This window comes from Alosa pseudoharengus, unplaced genomic scaffold, assembly GCF_046254945.1.
Source record: "Alosa pseudoharengus isolate Yale_2024_CS ecotype anadromous, Long Island Sound unplaced genomic scaffold, YU_APseudo_1.1 YU_APseudo_1.1_scf_14, whole genome shotgun sequence".
Taxonomy (NCBI): Eukaryota; Metazoa; Chordata; class Actinopteri; order Clupeiformes; family Clupeidae; genus Alosa; species Alosa pseudoharengus.
In genome coordinates, this window is record NW_027468609.1 from 27,297,385 (window position 1) to 27,310,792 (window position 13,408).

Sequence of the window (13,408 nt, forward strand, 5' to 3'; positions counted from 1 at the left end):
AGCCGACGCGTTTCGGTCGTATCATGTACTATGTTGATTGGCTTGTGGCAGGATCTGAGGCAGACAGCATCTGAGCTTTGAGTGCTTCTGCATGCTGTGGTTTGTGTTTGAAGCACTGATGCACATTTCCTGCACACTGGGCCCCTATCATTCGTTCTGCTCTCAGCAGTGTCCCGTGGTTCCCATAAACAAGTGGCTAGATGGAAACCATCAGTGAAACCAAGATACAATAACGGAAATCTGTTGTTTTGTTTAACTCCCACCACGAGGAAGTGGAGAGGTGTAAGGTCACTGGGTTAATAGTGGAATCATATGCCTATAACTTCCTCCGGGGGGCGGGGGGGGGGGGGGTTCCACTGTGGCTGACAACAGACTCGGCTAGAGAAGCCTCAGTCACTTTAAATCTTTGATGTGTCATGCTGTCAAGCAGGAGAAAATAGACCATGGGTGTTTGTGAATGTGTGGTACACTTCTCATGCTGCACATCAAGTGCATCTGCAGGCCAAACCATGCTCATATGAGCTGTTATCTTTTTTGTTAATCAGTATCTTTGTAATGGCTTAACTGACATTTCAGTACCCTCAGTTATCTAACACACGTACCGCATAGACATGTGATTATGTTTCTGGGAATAGATACTGTCCACTAGCTTATTGTAGAAAGGCAGCACCACACGGACAATGAAGAAAATAGTTCTGAAACCTCAAACTCCAGGTTCCTCTCTCGTTAACGCTACGCTCTCCTCACTGTCCACAGGAGCGCCGAAGGGGCCAAGTCTTCAGAGGCGGAGGCCAAGAAGTCGCAGGGCAGCGACGAAGCCACTGACGTGTTCAGCTCGCATTTTGAGAGCATCGTGGAGTCGGACCGCCTGCGCAGCACGCTCTACAGCAGCCTGGACTCGCTGGACGCCCTGTCGTCGGCTGACGACGACCCCGAGCCCGAGCCCAGCTTCACCTTTGACCTGCCGCTGACCCCCATGATCCAGCAGCGGCTCAAGGAGAGCGGCCACTTCCTGGACGGAGTCGCGCCGGACTTTGGCCGGCAGGAGGTGCTCAGTGTCACGGCCACCGGCAAGAGCGGGAAGGGTGCCCTGGAGGTTACCACGTCCTTTGTGGATGTGACGGACAGTGGGGACCGAACGTCTGTCTCCACAGAGACGGAGACTGCATCGAGCAGACATTCCAGTGACAATTCTGCCGGATCTGTGGCAAATGGAGTGGTGGAGAACGCGGGACAGGACTCAAAAGACTGGCTGCAGGGCTGCCTGAGGTAGGACTGTGGCCGTTTGTGTGTCTTTTCCAGCGGAGTTGATGGACGGTGGATGTCCGCCTTAAAGGGATAGCTCACTCTTTCTGCTCCCTCAGTTAGCTAAGCTAACACTTTAATTTGGCTTTATTGTCTTTTTTTTTGCATTTTGCGCCAGTTTCTTGTCAATGGACTTGTAGCTTAGCCCTAGAGAAACAGATCTTTTTCAATGGAGATCTTCATTGAAGTTCTCTTTTAGTCCAGGATTAGGACATCATCCAAGTACTGGAAATCGGCCCTTTTTGTTTAACATAAAACATTAAAAACAACAATAAAACATGCCAGTGTGTACAAGTATGTCTTGTGCTCAAGTAATAAGAGTTAGCTATCCCTTTAACATTAAATACATAGATATGACCAGTACTCTATCAGTGATCAAAAATATGAATCTTGTTGTTGGGTGTTGATGCTGAAGTTGTCTTGATATGTTTTGTTGTATGTTGCCCTCTGGTGGAGTGAAGGAGTATTGCACTTGTAATGTGAGCAAGCTGAGAGTGTTCATGGTTGCCTTGACTCATCACTCAGTGAATGAGTGCACTGAGTTCACTGTATTCGCATAACTTGAACTAGAAGGTAAGAGGAAGTGGTCCATACGGGAAATGGTCCTTCATCTATTCAAACAATGCTGAATGGAGGAATGATTGATTAACTGAAACAGAGAACTGAAGTACTCAAATGAGTTTGACTTGGATATCCTGATTTTTTTCTTTTTTTTTTCTTGCCACAACATGTTCGTAAGTCCTATTTTGAAAAGGCAGTCTTGCTCTGTTGGCTTTTGGCACCCTAATAATAGTGTTGATAACTTCAGATTTAGCTTGTCTCACACAACTCTGGTGAAATTGTAGCCCGCTTCAGTTGACCAGACTCACTGTAAGCTTAGCCATTTGTTACATGAATTCACATAGCCCTAGCAGGATGAACTCTACATATTTTTTGAGATTATACACTTTTTAGTAGCCTGTCATTTCAGGACCCTTCTGTCCCCATTTTGTGTATCCTCCCTCTATGTATACTTTATGCTAATCATTAATGATGCAAGGCATGAATGCACTTGGAAAGGTCAAAAGTAGTTTTCTGAGGCCTGAAGTAGCCTAGTATTTCACACTGTATAATATTACTAATTCACAAGAATATACATATATTTTGCACTTAAAGTAGCCATATCCATTGCACTGAATTCACTTTCTTGTTTATGAAAATTAGTCATGGGTCATTCCATCTCAAATTAGACCAAGATAAAATGTCAGAAAATCAGAAGGACTGGGGTTCCTGCCTTAAAGCTAACAAGTAATTTGAAGTGTAGGCCTACACCACCTTGTGAGGTGTTGGAAATTCCTAAGGTTGGTGGGGACCTCTGCTGGTCAAAATGTGTAACATCTTCATCAAGATGTTAGATTAAAGGTCATAAAAATTACATGAAGTTTAATATCTTTTAAAAAGGGTTTGATTTATTTTAGCTTCCCAATCTTGTGGTATCACATCCATGAACGTCTTTACTCATTAAAGAATACTTAATTTCAGTAACCACTTTAGAGCATTTGTCTTTTTGACATCATGATGATTAGCGGACCTGTTAAAACCTGGTCACATTGATCTATGTTTCATCTCTAACTAGTCTCTGTGTGGAACGCTCAACAGGATGTTTTGATTAACAGAATCATCCCCAGTGTGTCTATTTCAGATGGAATGGGCTAATCCTTGTAGTGTAGTTAGCCTACATATTATTGAAAAATGTTTGTCCACATCAGTATTATCAAAAATATCACCTTTTGTACACATTCACTCTGTCATCACAAATTGTCATTCATTGTAATTGTCTTTTTAGCAAAGATATAAAAGTACTACGCACTCAACTATATCACAGTGTGTACTGTATGTTTAGGCCCTTTCAGGGTGCTGTCCAGACTAGAGCTGTAATGGATGATCACTCTAATGGTGTCTCCAATAAAGTGTTTCCATTGCTCAGTGTCATGGCTGCCATGTTTAGTTTCCTGCTATGTCACTTCCTCCCTTTGTGAATAATGGATGTTGATACCTGACTTGAAAGCAAATGCATAGAAGCAGAGACTGAGGTCAGCAGGTGGGCTAAGAATCACACACTTCTTTGCTTGCATCTTACTATCATTCACATGGTATTGACTTTTTTTAGGAGGTAAAAAAAAGAATAGTATAGGGTAATTAACTTCTGCTTATAATTAAGTTGTGTGAATGTCATGGACTTTTTCGAAAATTAGTCTTAAAGAAGTCATAAAAAGGCTTTGAAATTATGTTTAGTGTGTAAGACGCATACATTATTAGAGCATTGACAACTTCAAGGCCAAATAAGATTACTTTTTATAGAGAGAGTTTTCCCCCCCCCTTTCATCTTAGGATCAAGTCTTTTTTTTAGCCATAAATTGCATCTGGTCTGAATTTGAATACAATTTCAATTTTATTTATATTGTGCCAAAACAATTGAAAGTGTCTCTACGCTCTTCACAGAGCCTAGATCCTCAACCCCCTAGAACAAGCACCAAGGCCTTTGAGCTCATGGGGAGGCCCATCTCCTTGGGGCCGGCCGGGGGGAGAGAGAGAGAGGGGCATGAGGGCAGGAGAAATAGGAGGAGAGGGGGAGAAAAGAATCCGACCAGGCAGATAAGTTCCTACATAAAGCAGGATATAAATGTAGATTGCATGCAATGGATGTACATGATGCATACAAACACAATATGACGTACGTAATGTATACAAAATGGATAGTGGATAAGAATAGTGAGGGCAGTTGTAGGACAGCTCAGTGGGTGTGTGAAGTTAAGCAGTGGTAACAGCCTGGGTGGGTTGGTAGGCAAAGCAGTGCTCGCAGAAAGTGTTTGCCTTTCAGAGGTTTGTTAGACTGCAGGAAATTCTTGAGCATATTACGGCCTGCTGAGGTTGGGTCATAGACGGTGCAGGCTCCTTGCTAGGAGCACAAAGCTCTCTTTCTTACCAGGGATACAGCCCTAAAGGCCCCTACTAACACAAATCTGTATGGGGGTTCACTTTCACTATTCACTGTGCTTGCTCATGAACATCTTGTGAGGTGAGCTAAAGCAAAAGCTGACAAAAAAGATTTAATGTAGGTGTACTAAAATGTTAAAAAGTATCCCTGCACTGGATTAAATGAAATGTAGTTTTAGGTGGAACTGATAATCTTTTGTGGTCTGGATTCTCATGTTCTAGTGCTGAGCCTATTTAGACTGTCATTTTCAGACTGTTTTGAATTGGGCTGCTGCTGTTAGAAAACATGAAATTATTACAAGGCTGAAAACTTACATCACATTAAAATATTTTATTTCGGTCAAAAACATAGTGTTCTATTTAGTGTTATGTGTAACATAGTGTAACTATGTTTAGTGGTTTGGATAGTCGGTCAATCAATCACTATTCTTTCTTTAACGAGGATAACATGAAACTCAGGCTACTAGAGAGGGTGCAAGCAAGCGCATAAAAACAGACACCTACATTTTAACTACTTAAAGAACTTCAACTGATACTATAAAATAAAACTCTTCAAATATATTGGAAAGCTTTACTCAGTCAGTTGCATGACAAATTAGATTTTATGCTCTACCTGAAAACTCTTTCACTATTCCATCTGACGTGCCAGCATACCTTCCTCTGTCAGATGAATGAAAAAGCGTCTCATTGAAATGCGAGGCATGACCGGCTGAGGAGCAGCCTGTGTTATGATGCTTTTGACAGGTCCGATCAGAGGATATTTAGTGCAGTGTTATTTATAGCCCTACTAAACCTCCCAGTAGTGCTGCTGCAAACGCTCACATGACTCCCCTCCGCTCTTATACTGTACATGTGAAACCAACGCGCAAATAAATCCCTCCTGACATCTCATACACACACACACACACACACTGTCTCTCTCACTCACTTTCTCATACACACATATGCATGGACTCATTCATTCTCTTTCTTTCTCTCTCTCACTCACAAACACACAGATAAACAACATATAGCCTACACACACACACACACACAGTAACCAACACTCATTTACACACTTACTCACACTTGTCCATTTACTCTTTCCATCTATCCCTGCTTACATGAGCCTCCGTGTGTGTGTGTGTGTGTGTGTGTGTGTGTGTGTGTGTGTGTGTGTGTGTGTGTGTGTGTGTGTGTGTGTGTGTGTGTGTGTGTGTGTGTGTGTGTGTGTGTGTGTGTGTGTGTGTGTGTGTGTGTGTGTGTGTGTGTGTGTGTGTGTGTGTGTGTGTGTGTGTGTGTGTGTGTGTGTGTGTGTGTGTGTGTGTGTGTGTGTGCAGCCCTCTGTTGCCCTGCCGCAGATGGAGCGCGAGGCAGGAGCCTGGGCGCTGTTGTTGTTTTGTTTTTTCCTCCCTCTCCCTTCCCTCCTTCTGTTTTGTCCCCCCCCCCCCCCATCCTCCTCCTTCACTCCTCCTCCTCCTCCTCCTCCTCTCTCGTCCCAACCAGATCCCAGGCGCTACGCTGTGCTGTGCTGTGCGGCCTGACAGGAACGGCTCCCCGCGCTCTCCCTCTCCCTCTCTTCCCTCCCTCGCTCACACTCGCTCCTGGCCGCCCGCCCCGTCTCCAGTCCCGTCCTCATGATTAAGCAGAAAATAAAGACCCAGCGCTGCCGCGTACCTGAGCTCGGCCGGCCGGCTTCCCGAGGAATAAAAAGCCGCCCTTGGTCTTCTTCCTCCTCCTCCTCCACCTCCACCTCCTCATCATCATCTTCCTCAGGTTCGGGGGACTCCTGCTCTTCATGTAGGTCAAATCAGTCACCGGGGGGACGCCGTCAGTCACATGGCGCAAGGAGAGAGCTAAAGACTTTATCAAGCTAGGACTTTTTTTCCCTTTTTTTTCTTCCTTCTTTTTTTCCCTCGTCCTCCTGCTCCTCCTCCTCTTCCTCCTCCTCCCCCCTGGCCCCCCTCGTGAGCGGAGGCTTCTCCTATGGGCTCCTTTGTGTCGGGATGCTTCTCCGAGCCCGGCCTATCCGAAGCCGAGCGCCGCGCCTCCATCCAGTAAGTCGCGACCTTCAGCTTTGCATGACACGCTCGTTTATCGTCATGACGATGGCAGTCAGTGGAGGATGCGAGCCGGCGAGACAGGCAGTGCGGGCAGTCAGTCAGGTTTCTCCGTCTTCTCTTCCTCCTCTCCGCTCTGAGTGTGTGTGTGTGTGTGTGTGCGTGTTCCTGTATCCGTGTGTGAATGTGAGTGAGCTAGGGAGAGACGGAGCACTGCAGCAGTCACTTTCACACACTCACACACACCCACACAGACACAGGCACTCTCACAATCTCTCTCGCACTGCCTCATCACATGCGTCCTTGCTTTAGAGGGGGAAAAAAAAGCAGCCAAGTGAAGGTTGCCGAGGTAGGGCAGGGAGTGTGTTGTTTTTTGCCGTGGCAGCCGGTCTTATTCCAGCTCTGCATTCTCCGAGCCCTCACCCCTATGTGCAGCACACAAGTGGGCTGTTCTTTAATCCAGCAGGAAGCAGGACTATGACGTAGAGCCTGATGAATTGAGAAACACCGGCCGATACCCCGTGCCTCTGTGTACTCGATTCCCCCGGCATATAAGCGCCTTAACCTGCTGCCGAGTTAAACAGACCCCGGGTGATGTACTGCAGCTTGTAAGATATTGTTTTAGAGTCATAACTTACGTTGAGGAGATAAACAAAAAAAGCTTTTAGCCTGACTTATTTATAAAAAAGCAAAACAAAGCGAGTATGTATTATACAAGCATACATACTGTACATCGTAGATCGTTTACAGCATAACTGGATAAGCTATCTGTGCGATAGCACACGAGAGAAGCCCAGTGCTACGGCATGATGTCACATGCCATGCTTTCCGCCCCATGATTAGTGATTCTCTGTGCATTACTTTGAAAGGCTTTCGTGGTCAGAATGCAAATGATTGCAGCCGGTCTTTCATGCTTTCCCTGCACTGTTTGATTGCGGTACATAAATTAACCAGGGAGTAAACAAATCCTCCAGGGCTTTCAGTTCTCGATCTCCTGTCCCACTGGGTGTGTGTTTGCATGGGTGTGTGTGAGTGTGATGTAATGTAATTTGGTTAGTCTTAGCATTTAAGTGAAACAGACCACCAGTTCTTCTGCTGAAGAAAGCAAGTGTGCATAGAAATGTTTAGGTACTTAACTAAGCATACATTTGATCTGAATGGAAATCAGTTTGAAAGTCCTCAAATTCAGTTTTGTGCTTGAGTAGAGCCTTAGTCTTCTCTTACTGCAACCAAATATGGTGACATATTTCAGATAAGATACTGACACATATGGGCCCTTGCTAGTGTTTTGATGTCAGGGCTCTACACTAAAAAAATTTTCCAGGAGCACTTGTGCCCCCAAGTTAAAAAATTTAGGAGCACAGACAAAAATTTGGGAGCACAGTCAGTTCTGTACTTAACTTACACATAATCTAACATTACACTGCAGCTAACAGTTAAACATGCCAGTGCACCAATTGCGAATATTAAGAATGACTGACAACATTTAGGCTACAGGAAACAGGATTTTAAAGATCAGTGCCTACTTTATTTTCAGTCTGTTTTATTTTCCTACATTTTGTTAATGTAAAATAATATAATACATTGCCATATTTGCATTTAGCCTGTATATCAAGTATCCTGCCAAATGTAGGCTAATTTATTTATTTGTGAATCCACCTGTAGCTAATCCAAATATGCCCATGTGACCTATCTGACTGCATACTGCCTAATACTACTACTAAAACAGTCAATTTTCTCTTCCACAAAACATAGTCTAATCAAGGATATATATATATTTTTATACTTTTATTTTTTTATTTGAAATATCTGCATTGCTGGGGGCAGTAGCCAAACGTTAGGCCTACACTCGTTTTGCAATTAAGCTTGTATTCGGTGTAAACAAACAAGCATGCGTGGAAGCCTGGAGTTGTCAGTAGCGTTCTACCTTTGAATAAAATGGGAGTATTACGGGAAGCTACTTTTATGCCTGTTCGCTACAGCTATATTTTGCATATTGCAGCCAATACGTCAACTGGGCTAAAAAGCATGTTAGGTTACCTTTCCTTCTCTCACTGCATTCTCAGAATCTTATCCTGTTCCTCCTATATCCAATTAATTCGGTGGATAGAAGGCGGAAGAACTAATTTATTCAATCTTTTCATCTTGGCTGGCTAGTCTAACTTTCCGCTTTCTCTGCGCGCTCATGGATTTCATAGAAGCGACTACTACTATCGAGTCCCAACGCGAAACTGCTAACGTTGATGGGAGGTGTAGTTTTATGCTGCATTCGCGACGTGATTCTATGGTTTGCACCAGTACTGTTTCTCGATGTTGCGGTGTATTTTGTAGACAAACATTGACATGGTTAGAAATCATTCGCACCAGTGCGCCTAAATATTTTTTTGCACTCGCACATCATCATTTTTACTCGCATATGCGAGTGAAATGGGCGCACTGTAGAGCCCTGGATGTCATTCACATGATAAGAAGTCCTGATAGCTTTACAAGGAAAATTGAAATAGGAAATGATACATGCAACATAGCTCAGTACTGTGTGTGTGCGTGTCTGCGTGTGTGTGTGTGTTTTGTGTTTGTGTCCTTCATCCTCCCTTAGAAGGTCAGCGATGGCGACCAGATTTATAAACGTCAGCTTGAGTTCTCACACGTGGCTGCCTGCCCGTGTGTGCAGTGACTCTGAGGGTGGGACGCCTCACTTTATCGACAGTCGTGATGTACCCGTCACGTGACCCACAGCGTGACTGACAGCTCCCAGGTGTGTGGCTGCTTATGCTGTCGAGCGATGTCACTTCCTGGCTCGGTGGATTAGAAGCGGCGCCGGTGCCAGAGGTGTGAGTCAGCAGAGGCAGTGCCGTGCCAGACGTCTGCCGCGACGCGCTATGCCCACCATGCTCATGCCAGCCTGAGTCTGTGCCACAGCCAAGGACAACTTTCACTGCCATGTCTGAAGAAACCCTGCAAAAAATGATTAATATCAGATAATTTCAGATATGGGTCAGATATGCGTTTTGTCTTTGAATACCTCAGTGTTTATAGAGTGTTTAGACGAGACATTTGTCAAAGGAACATATATGTTGTGTTTTTCCCCCCCCTGTATTTCACGACTGCGACGATACCCAGTTTCTCAAACACAAGTGCACGCCACAAGACCCAACAACACCAAAGCCACAGCGTCAGTGCCCAGAGATCCTACACGCTGCTGAAGGACCACCGTGTAGGCTTGGCTGTCTGGTGCCGTTTCTTCGTCTTGGCCGAATTGACATGGCAGAGCCTGTTGTTGGAGAACCCAGTTAGGGATTACCGACGCGCTGCATATGGTTGCCCTGTGGTTTAGCTGTCAGGGCCTTCATCGCTAAATGAGCTGTTGGCTTAGGAATGGTGGAGAATGACTGGAAGGAGTGTTCGTACAGAGGGTGGTAACGTGCCAGGAAAGGCTGGTTGTAATCTCGTTTTATGAAACCCGTGACTACATTCAGGTTGCCACAGGCAAGAGTGAAGCTGCTTTAATTATACGTGTTGATAGGGAGAATCATATATGGTGACTGTTTGAGGAACTAAAATGTTCTTGTTTGAAAGAAGGATGACTATGCTGTGAATGAAATGATAGTGATCTGTGGTAGACGTGTGTGTGTGTGTGGGGGGGGGGCTGAGCGTGACGCCAGTGAACCATTGTCTGGTGTTAAAGTTGTCCTGTAGGCCATAGCGCCTGCACTGTTTTGACCGTGTGATTAGTCTGTTGAGTATATTTGGCTGGGACATAGTCAGCGTAAAAGTCAAGTGTGCAGGAAGGATGCTGAGGATGGAAAATAAAACATTTGATTGCTTAAGATTTTGTTTAATATCACCTGTAGACAAAGAAACATTGTTGCCTCAAGTAGGCGGTAGACCAGAGGGAGACCCAGCCCTTTTCCAAAAAGCACAAAGAGAACTTCTTAGTAGCTCTACACCCACAGGACTGCAGTGATTTTTATATGATGTAACATTTAACAGATTTTTGATCTATGGCAGATGGTTAGTCTGTATGGTCCTAGAAACGGCGATGTGTGAAGAATTGAAAGTGCACAATGTGCGTAACCTACAGTCCTGCTTGCTGCCGTCTGGTCACGTCGACTGAGAGAGCCAGAGCTAGGAGGAGAGTGCTGAGTCACTCTCAGCGGGGAGCCGAGCAGAGCAGATGTGTGTTTGTGCAGTCAGTCGGAGTCGGATGGTGGGGCTATTGGCCCAGCATTCATCAGTGTGCCGTGCTAGGCTGTGTGTTCTGCACCTGACCTTACCCACGGGAGGGTGTGCTGAGCTGGGAGTGGGACCGCCAGGGTGGGTTTGGACTGGAGTGCTGTTTTGACACCCCCATTCCCCGTTGCAGAGGGCTGTGTGTGTATTTCTATGCAAGTGCCTTTGTGTATGTGTACATGTGTGAGGGTGTGTTCGTGCACCCCTGTGTGTGTGTGTGTGTGTGTGTATGGAAGTGTGAGTATGGGACTGTGCGAGTGTAGGTGTGCATGTGAGATACATTTACATGTTTGAGTATACGTGCCTGTGTGTGTATGTCTGTACGGTTGCCTGTGTCTGTGTGTGTAAAATGTGTGTGTGTGTAAAATGTGTGTGTGTGTGTGTGTGTGTGTGCGTGTGCCTGGGGTCTGCTGAGGTGCAGTGCTGCCAGGCTCTGAGTCACAGCTCCCGGTCCCTGCCCTCACCACCCCTCCTCCTCCTCCCTCCTCTCACTCCCCTCAGGGCTAATGGCTTCTGCAGAGCCTCATGGCCGGCAGTGCTTTCGTGTGATGGATAGCATTTAATAAAAATAATAATAAAAAACAGTTAGGTGTCCTTGAGATAGGGAGACGGAGTGAGCGACATTGGCAGACTCTCGCACACACTGCCTCATAAAAACATGTCACACAAAGGAAGGCGTGAGCGCTAAAATGCCACAAGTATTAGGGTGTGGGGGGGTTTGCCTCAGAATAGTTTTCTCCTGCTGTAATTTTTGTTTTTCTTTTTGCCTTTAGTGCTAGTTTGACACACCCAATCGTCTCAAGAATCCTTGGGAGGTTCTGAGGTCACCACCAGTGTGCTAGCGCTGGAGCTGGTGTGAAGAAGAGGGGTTGGAAATGATCATGGGGGTGGGGGAGAGTACGGGTGTTGCATTTTTGCACAGCTAGTCATCATAGCGATTCATTTTCCCTTCTAAAGAGCAAAAAAAAAAACAGGAGACAAAGTGAGGAGAGGACAAAGAAGTGGCAATGTGAAAGCAGAACGTACTGTAGCACTGTGGCTGGGAAAGACCACAATATTTTAGCTTTTTAAAATGATCCATAGGACTAGGAGAGAGAAAAAGTGATTGCTTCAGTGGGTGACAGAGTAGAATTCCAGAATCAGGTGCTCATCAGGATTAAAAGGAATGCATGTCAAAAGAGGAGAAAAGAGATCCGAGGCACTCTGATATATTAATAAAAGGTCCAAAGTAAAATAAAGGACTTTTATTAATATATCAGAGTGCCTCGGATCTCTTTTCTCCTCTTTTGATCCATAGGACTAGTTAGCTTTAGTGAGAAGGTTTTCTTTTCTGGAGGAAAAGCTCTTTGACGCCAGATGTCCAGATCTCTCAGATTGTCTTGGTGATGATTTGGATAATTTGGCCAGATTAAATACAAATTCTCCAGAGTCATGTGCTAAGTCAGTCAGATGTTCTTAAGTGGATCAGTAGGTTTCCATGCAGCACTTCAAATGTTGTAAAGGAATTTTGTCAATGAAAAAAAACTGCATAAGTATGACCATATGAGTAAAGATGATTTACTTCAACAGAGTCTAAATCAAGAACTGAATAGTGCAACCTTGACAGTTTCATAACCATTGTTGGCTTGTTCCCACTGTCTACTGTAGGCCTACACATAATAGTTGCACTACTTTTTGGAATCTCACCACTTCACATTAGGTCTAATCACAGAGTTGCTCACCATAAAAGGGGTTTGGAATGTTATAATGATCTACTTAATACGTTTACTAGATCTAAATCTATTTCATTTACATTTTTCTGTGTCCATAAATGTGAAATGAGTAGTGGTCTCTCTACCCCTCTGCTCTCTTTTCTTACCTTGCAGTAGCCTTCCTCTTGAGTGGACTTTGTATAGCTGTGTTCTGGACTGGACAAGGGGGTGTAGATGAATGAACACTGATGCAGTTCTGTGTACAGGGAAGCGATTAAACAAATAAGGGCTGTCTACTTGGCCGTGTGGGTGTTGTTGTTACTACAGTATAACTAAAAGTGCTGAAAAATTAGGGAACTCCACACTGAGATATTTGAAACTAGACTGAAAAAACAAAGAATGAAGGACAAAGAAAACTCATTGTGAATTACAATTTGACCGATGAAGAGTGATTTCTGTGGGATTCTAAATTATGTAATGTTGGATTCTTGTGTCATGTTTGATGTGTTTGAATGTTCAATTTGAAAGAGAAACCTCTTGCATGCTTACTTCAGCCCGCAAAGCCAAATTTCACTCCCCCGAGAATAGCCATGTTCAAAGAACATTCTTTTAATCACAAACCTCATTCATTGTTATGTTAGTCATTTAAATTGGAAAACAAATGTGGGTCTTCATGGTATTTAATCAAAAGGGACCTCAAGATTCTGGTTTAGGGACTTTTTCAGTTTTGTTTTATGTTATTATCGTTCCTGTTTTTGATTAGTTCCCTTTTTCAGTCGTAAAGATAGACTCCAGCCTGTGTTCATGTCTTAAAATGTTATGGAAGCTATGTTTAACTCAAAGCCACAAACACACTGCTCAGAGGTGATGAAGAGGCGACCAAGCTGCAGAGTTTAGATTCAATCTTCTAAGCTGTCCAGTCAGTAGTGATTGTTGGCGGTGATTTATATGATTCATTGGTATCCATTACGCATACAATCTTTTAACTCAGTCACTAGGAATTGACATTATGGTAATTCTATGCATATGTCAGATTACGGTCATATCCATACATTTTCAGAAAGAGAGAATGCATGCATGCAGTATTAATTAAGACAAACTATGTGCAGTAGATGAGGAATACATTTTTACAGCTCTCTGGCATTTAGTAAATAAAATATTTAAAGG

The 13,408-nt window shown here is 44.2% G+C and overlaps 1 protein-coding gene across 5 annotated transcripts in view; it reads left to right on the forward strand.

The window, feature by feature from the left end:
* Window positions 1–13,408, forward strand: part of psd3l (pleckstrin and Sec7 domain containing 3, like) — a 92,822-nt gene that overhangs the window by 19,782 nt on the left and 59,632 nt on the right. For 3 of the 5 annotated variants that reach the window (XM_076284460.1, XM_076284461.1, XM_076284462.1), the window contains one exon: window positions 757–1,269. In XM_076284460.1, the coding sequence (XP_076140575.1) occupies window positions 757–1,269 (513 nt within the window). Of the gene's footprint in view, window positions 1–756; window positions 1,270–5,984; window positions 6,061–6,242; window positions 6,318–13,408 lie in introns of those variants that run through there. The other 2 variants (XM_076284465.1, XM_076284463.1) reach the window with 2 other exon arrangements.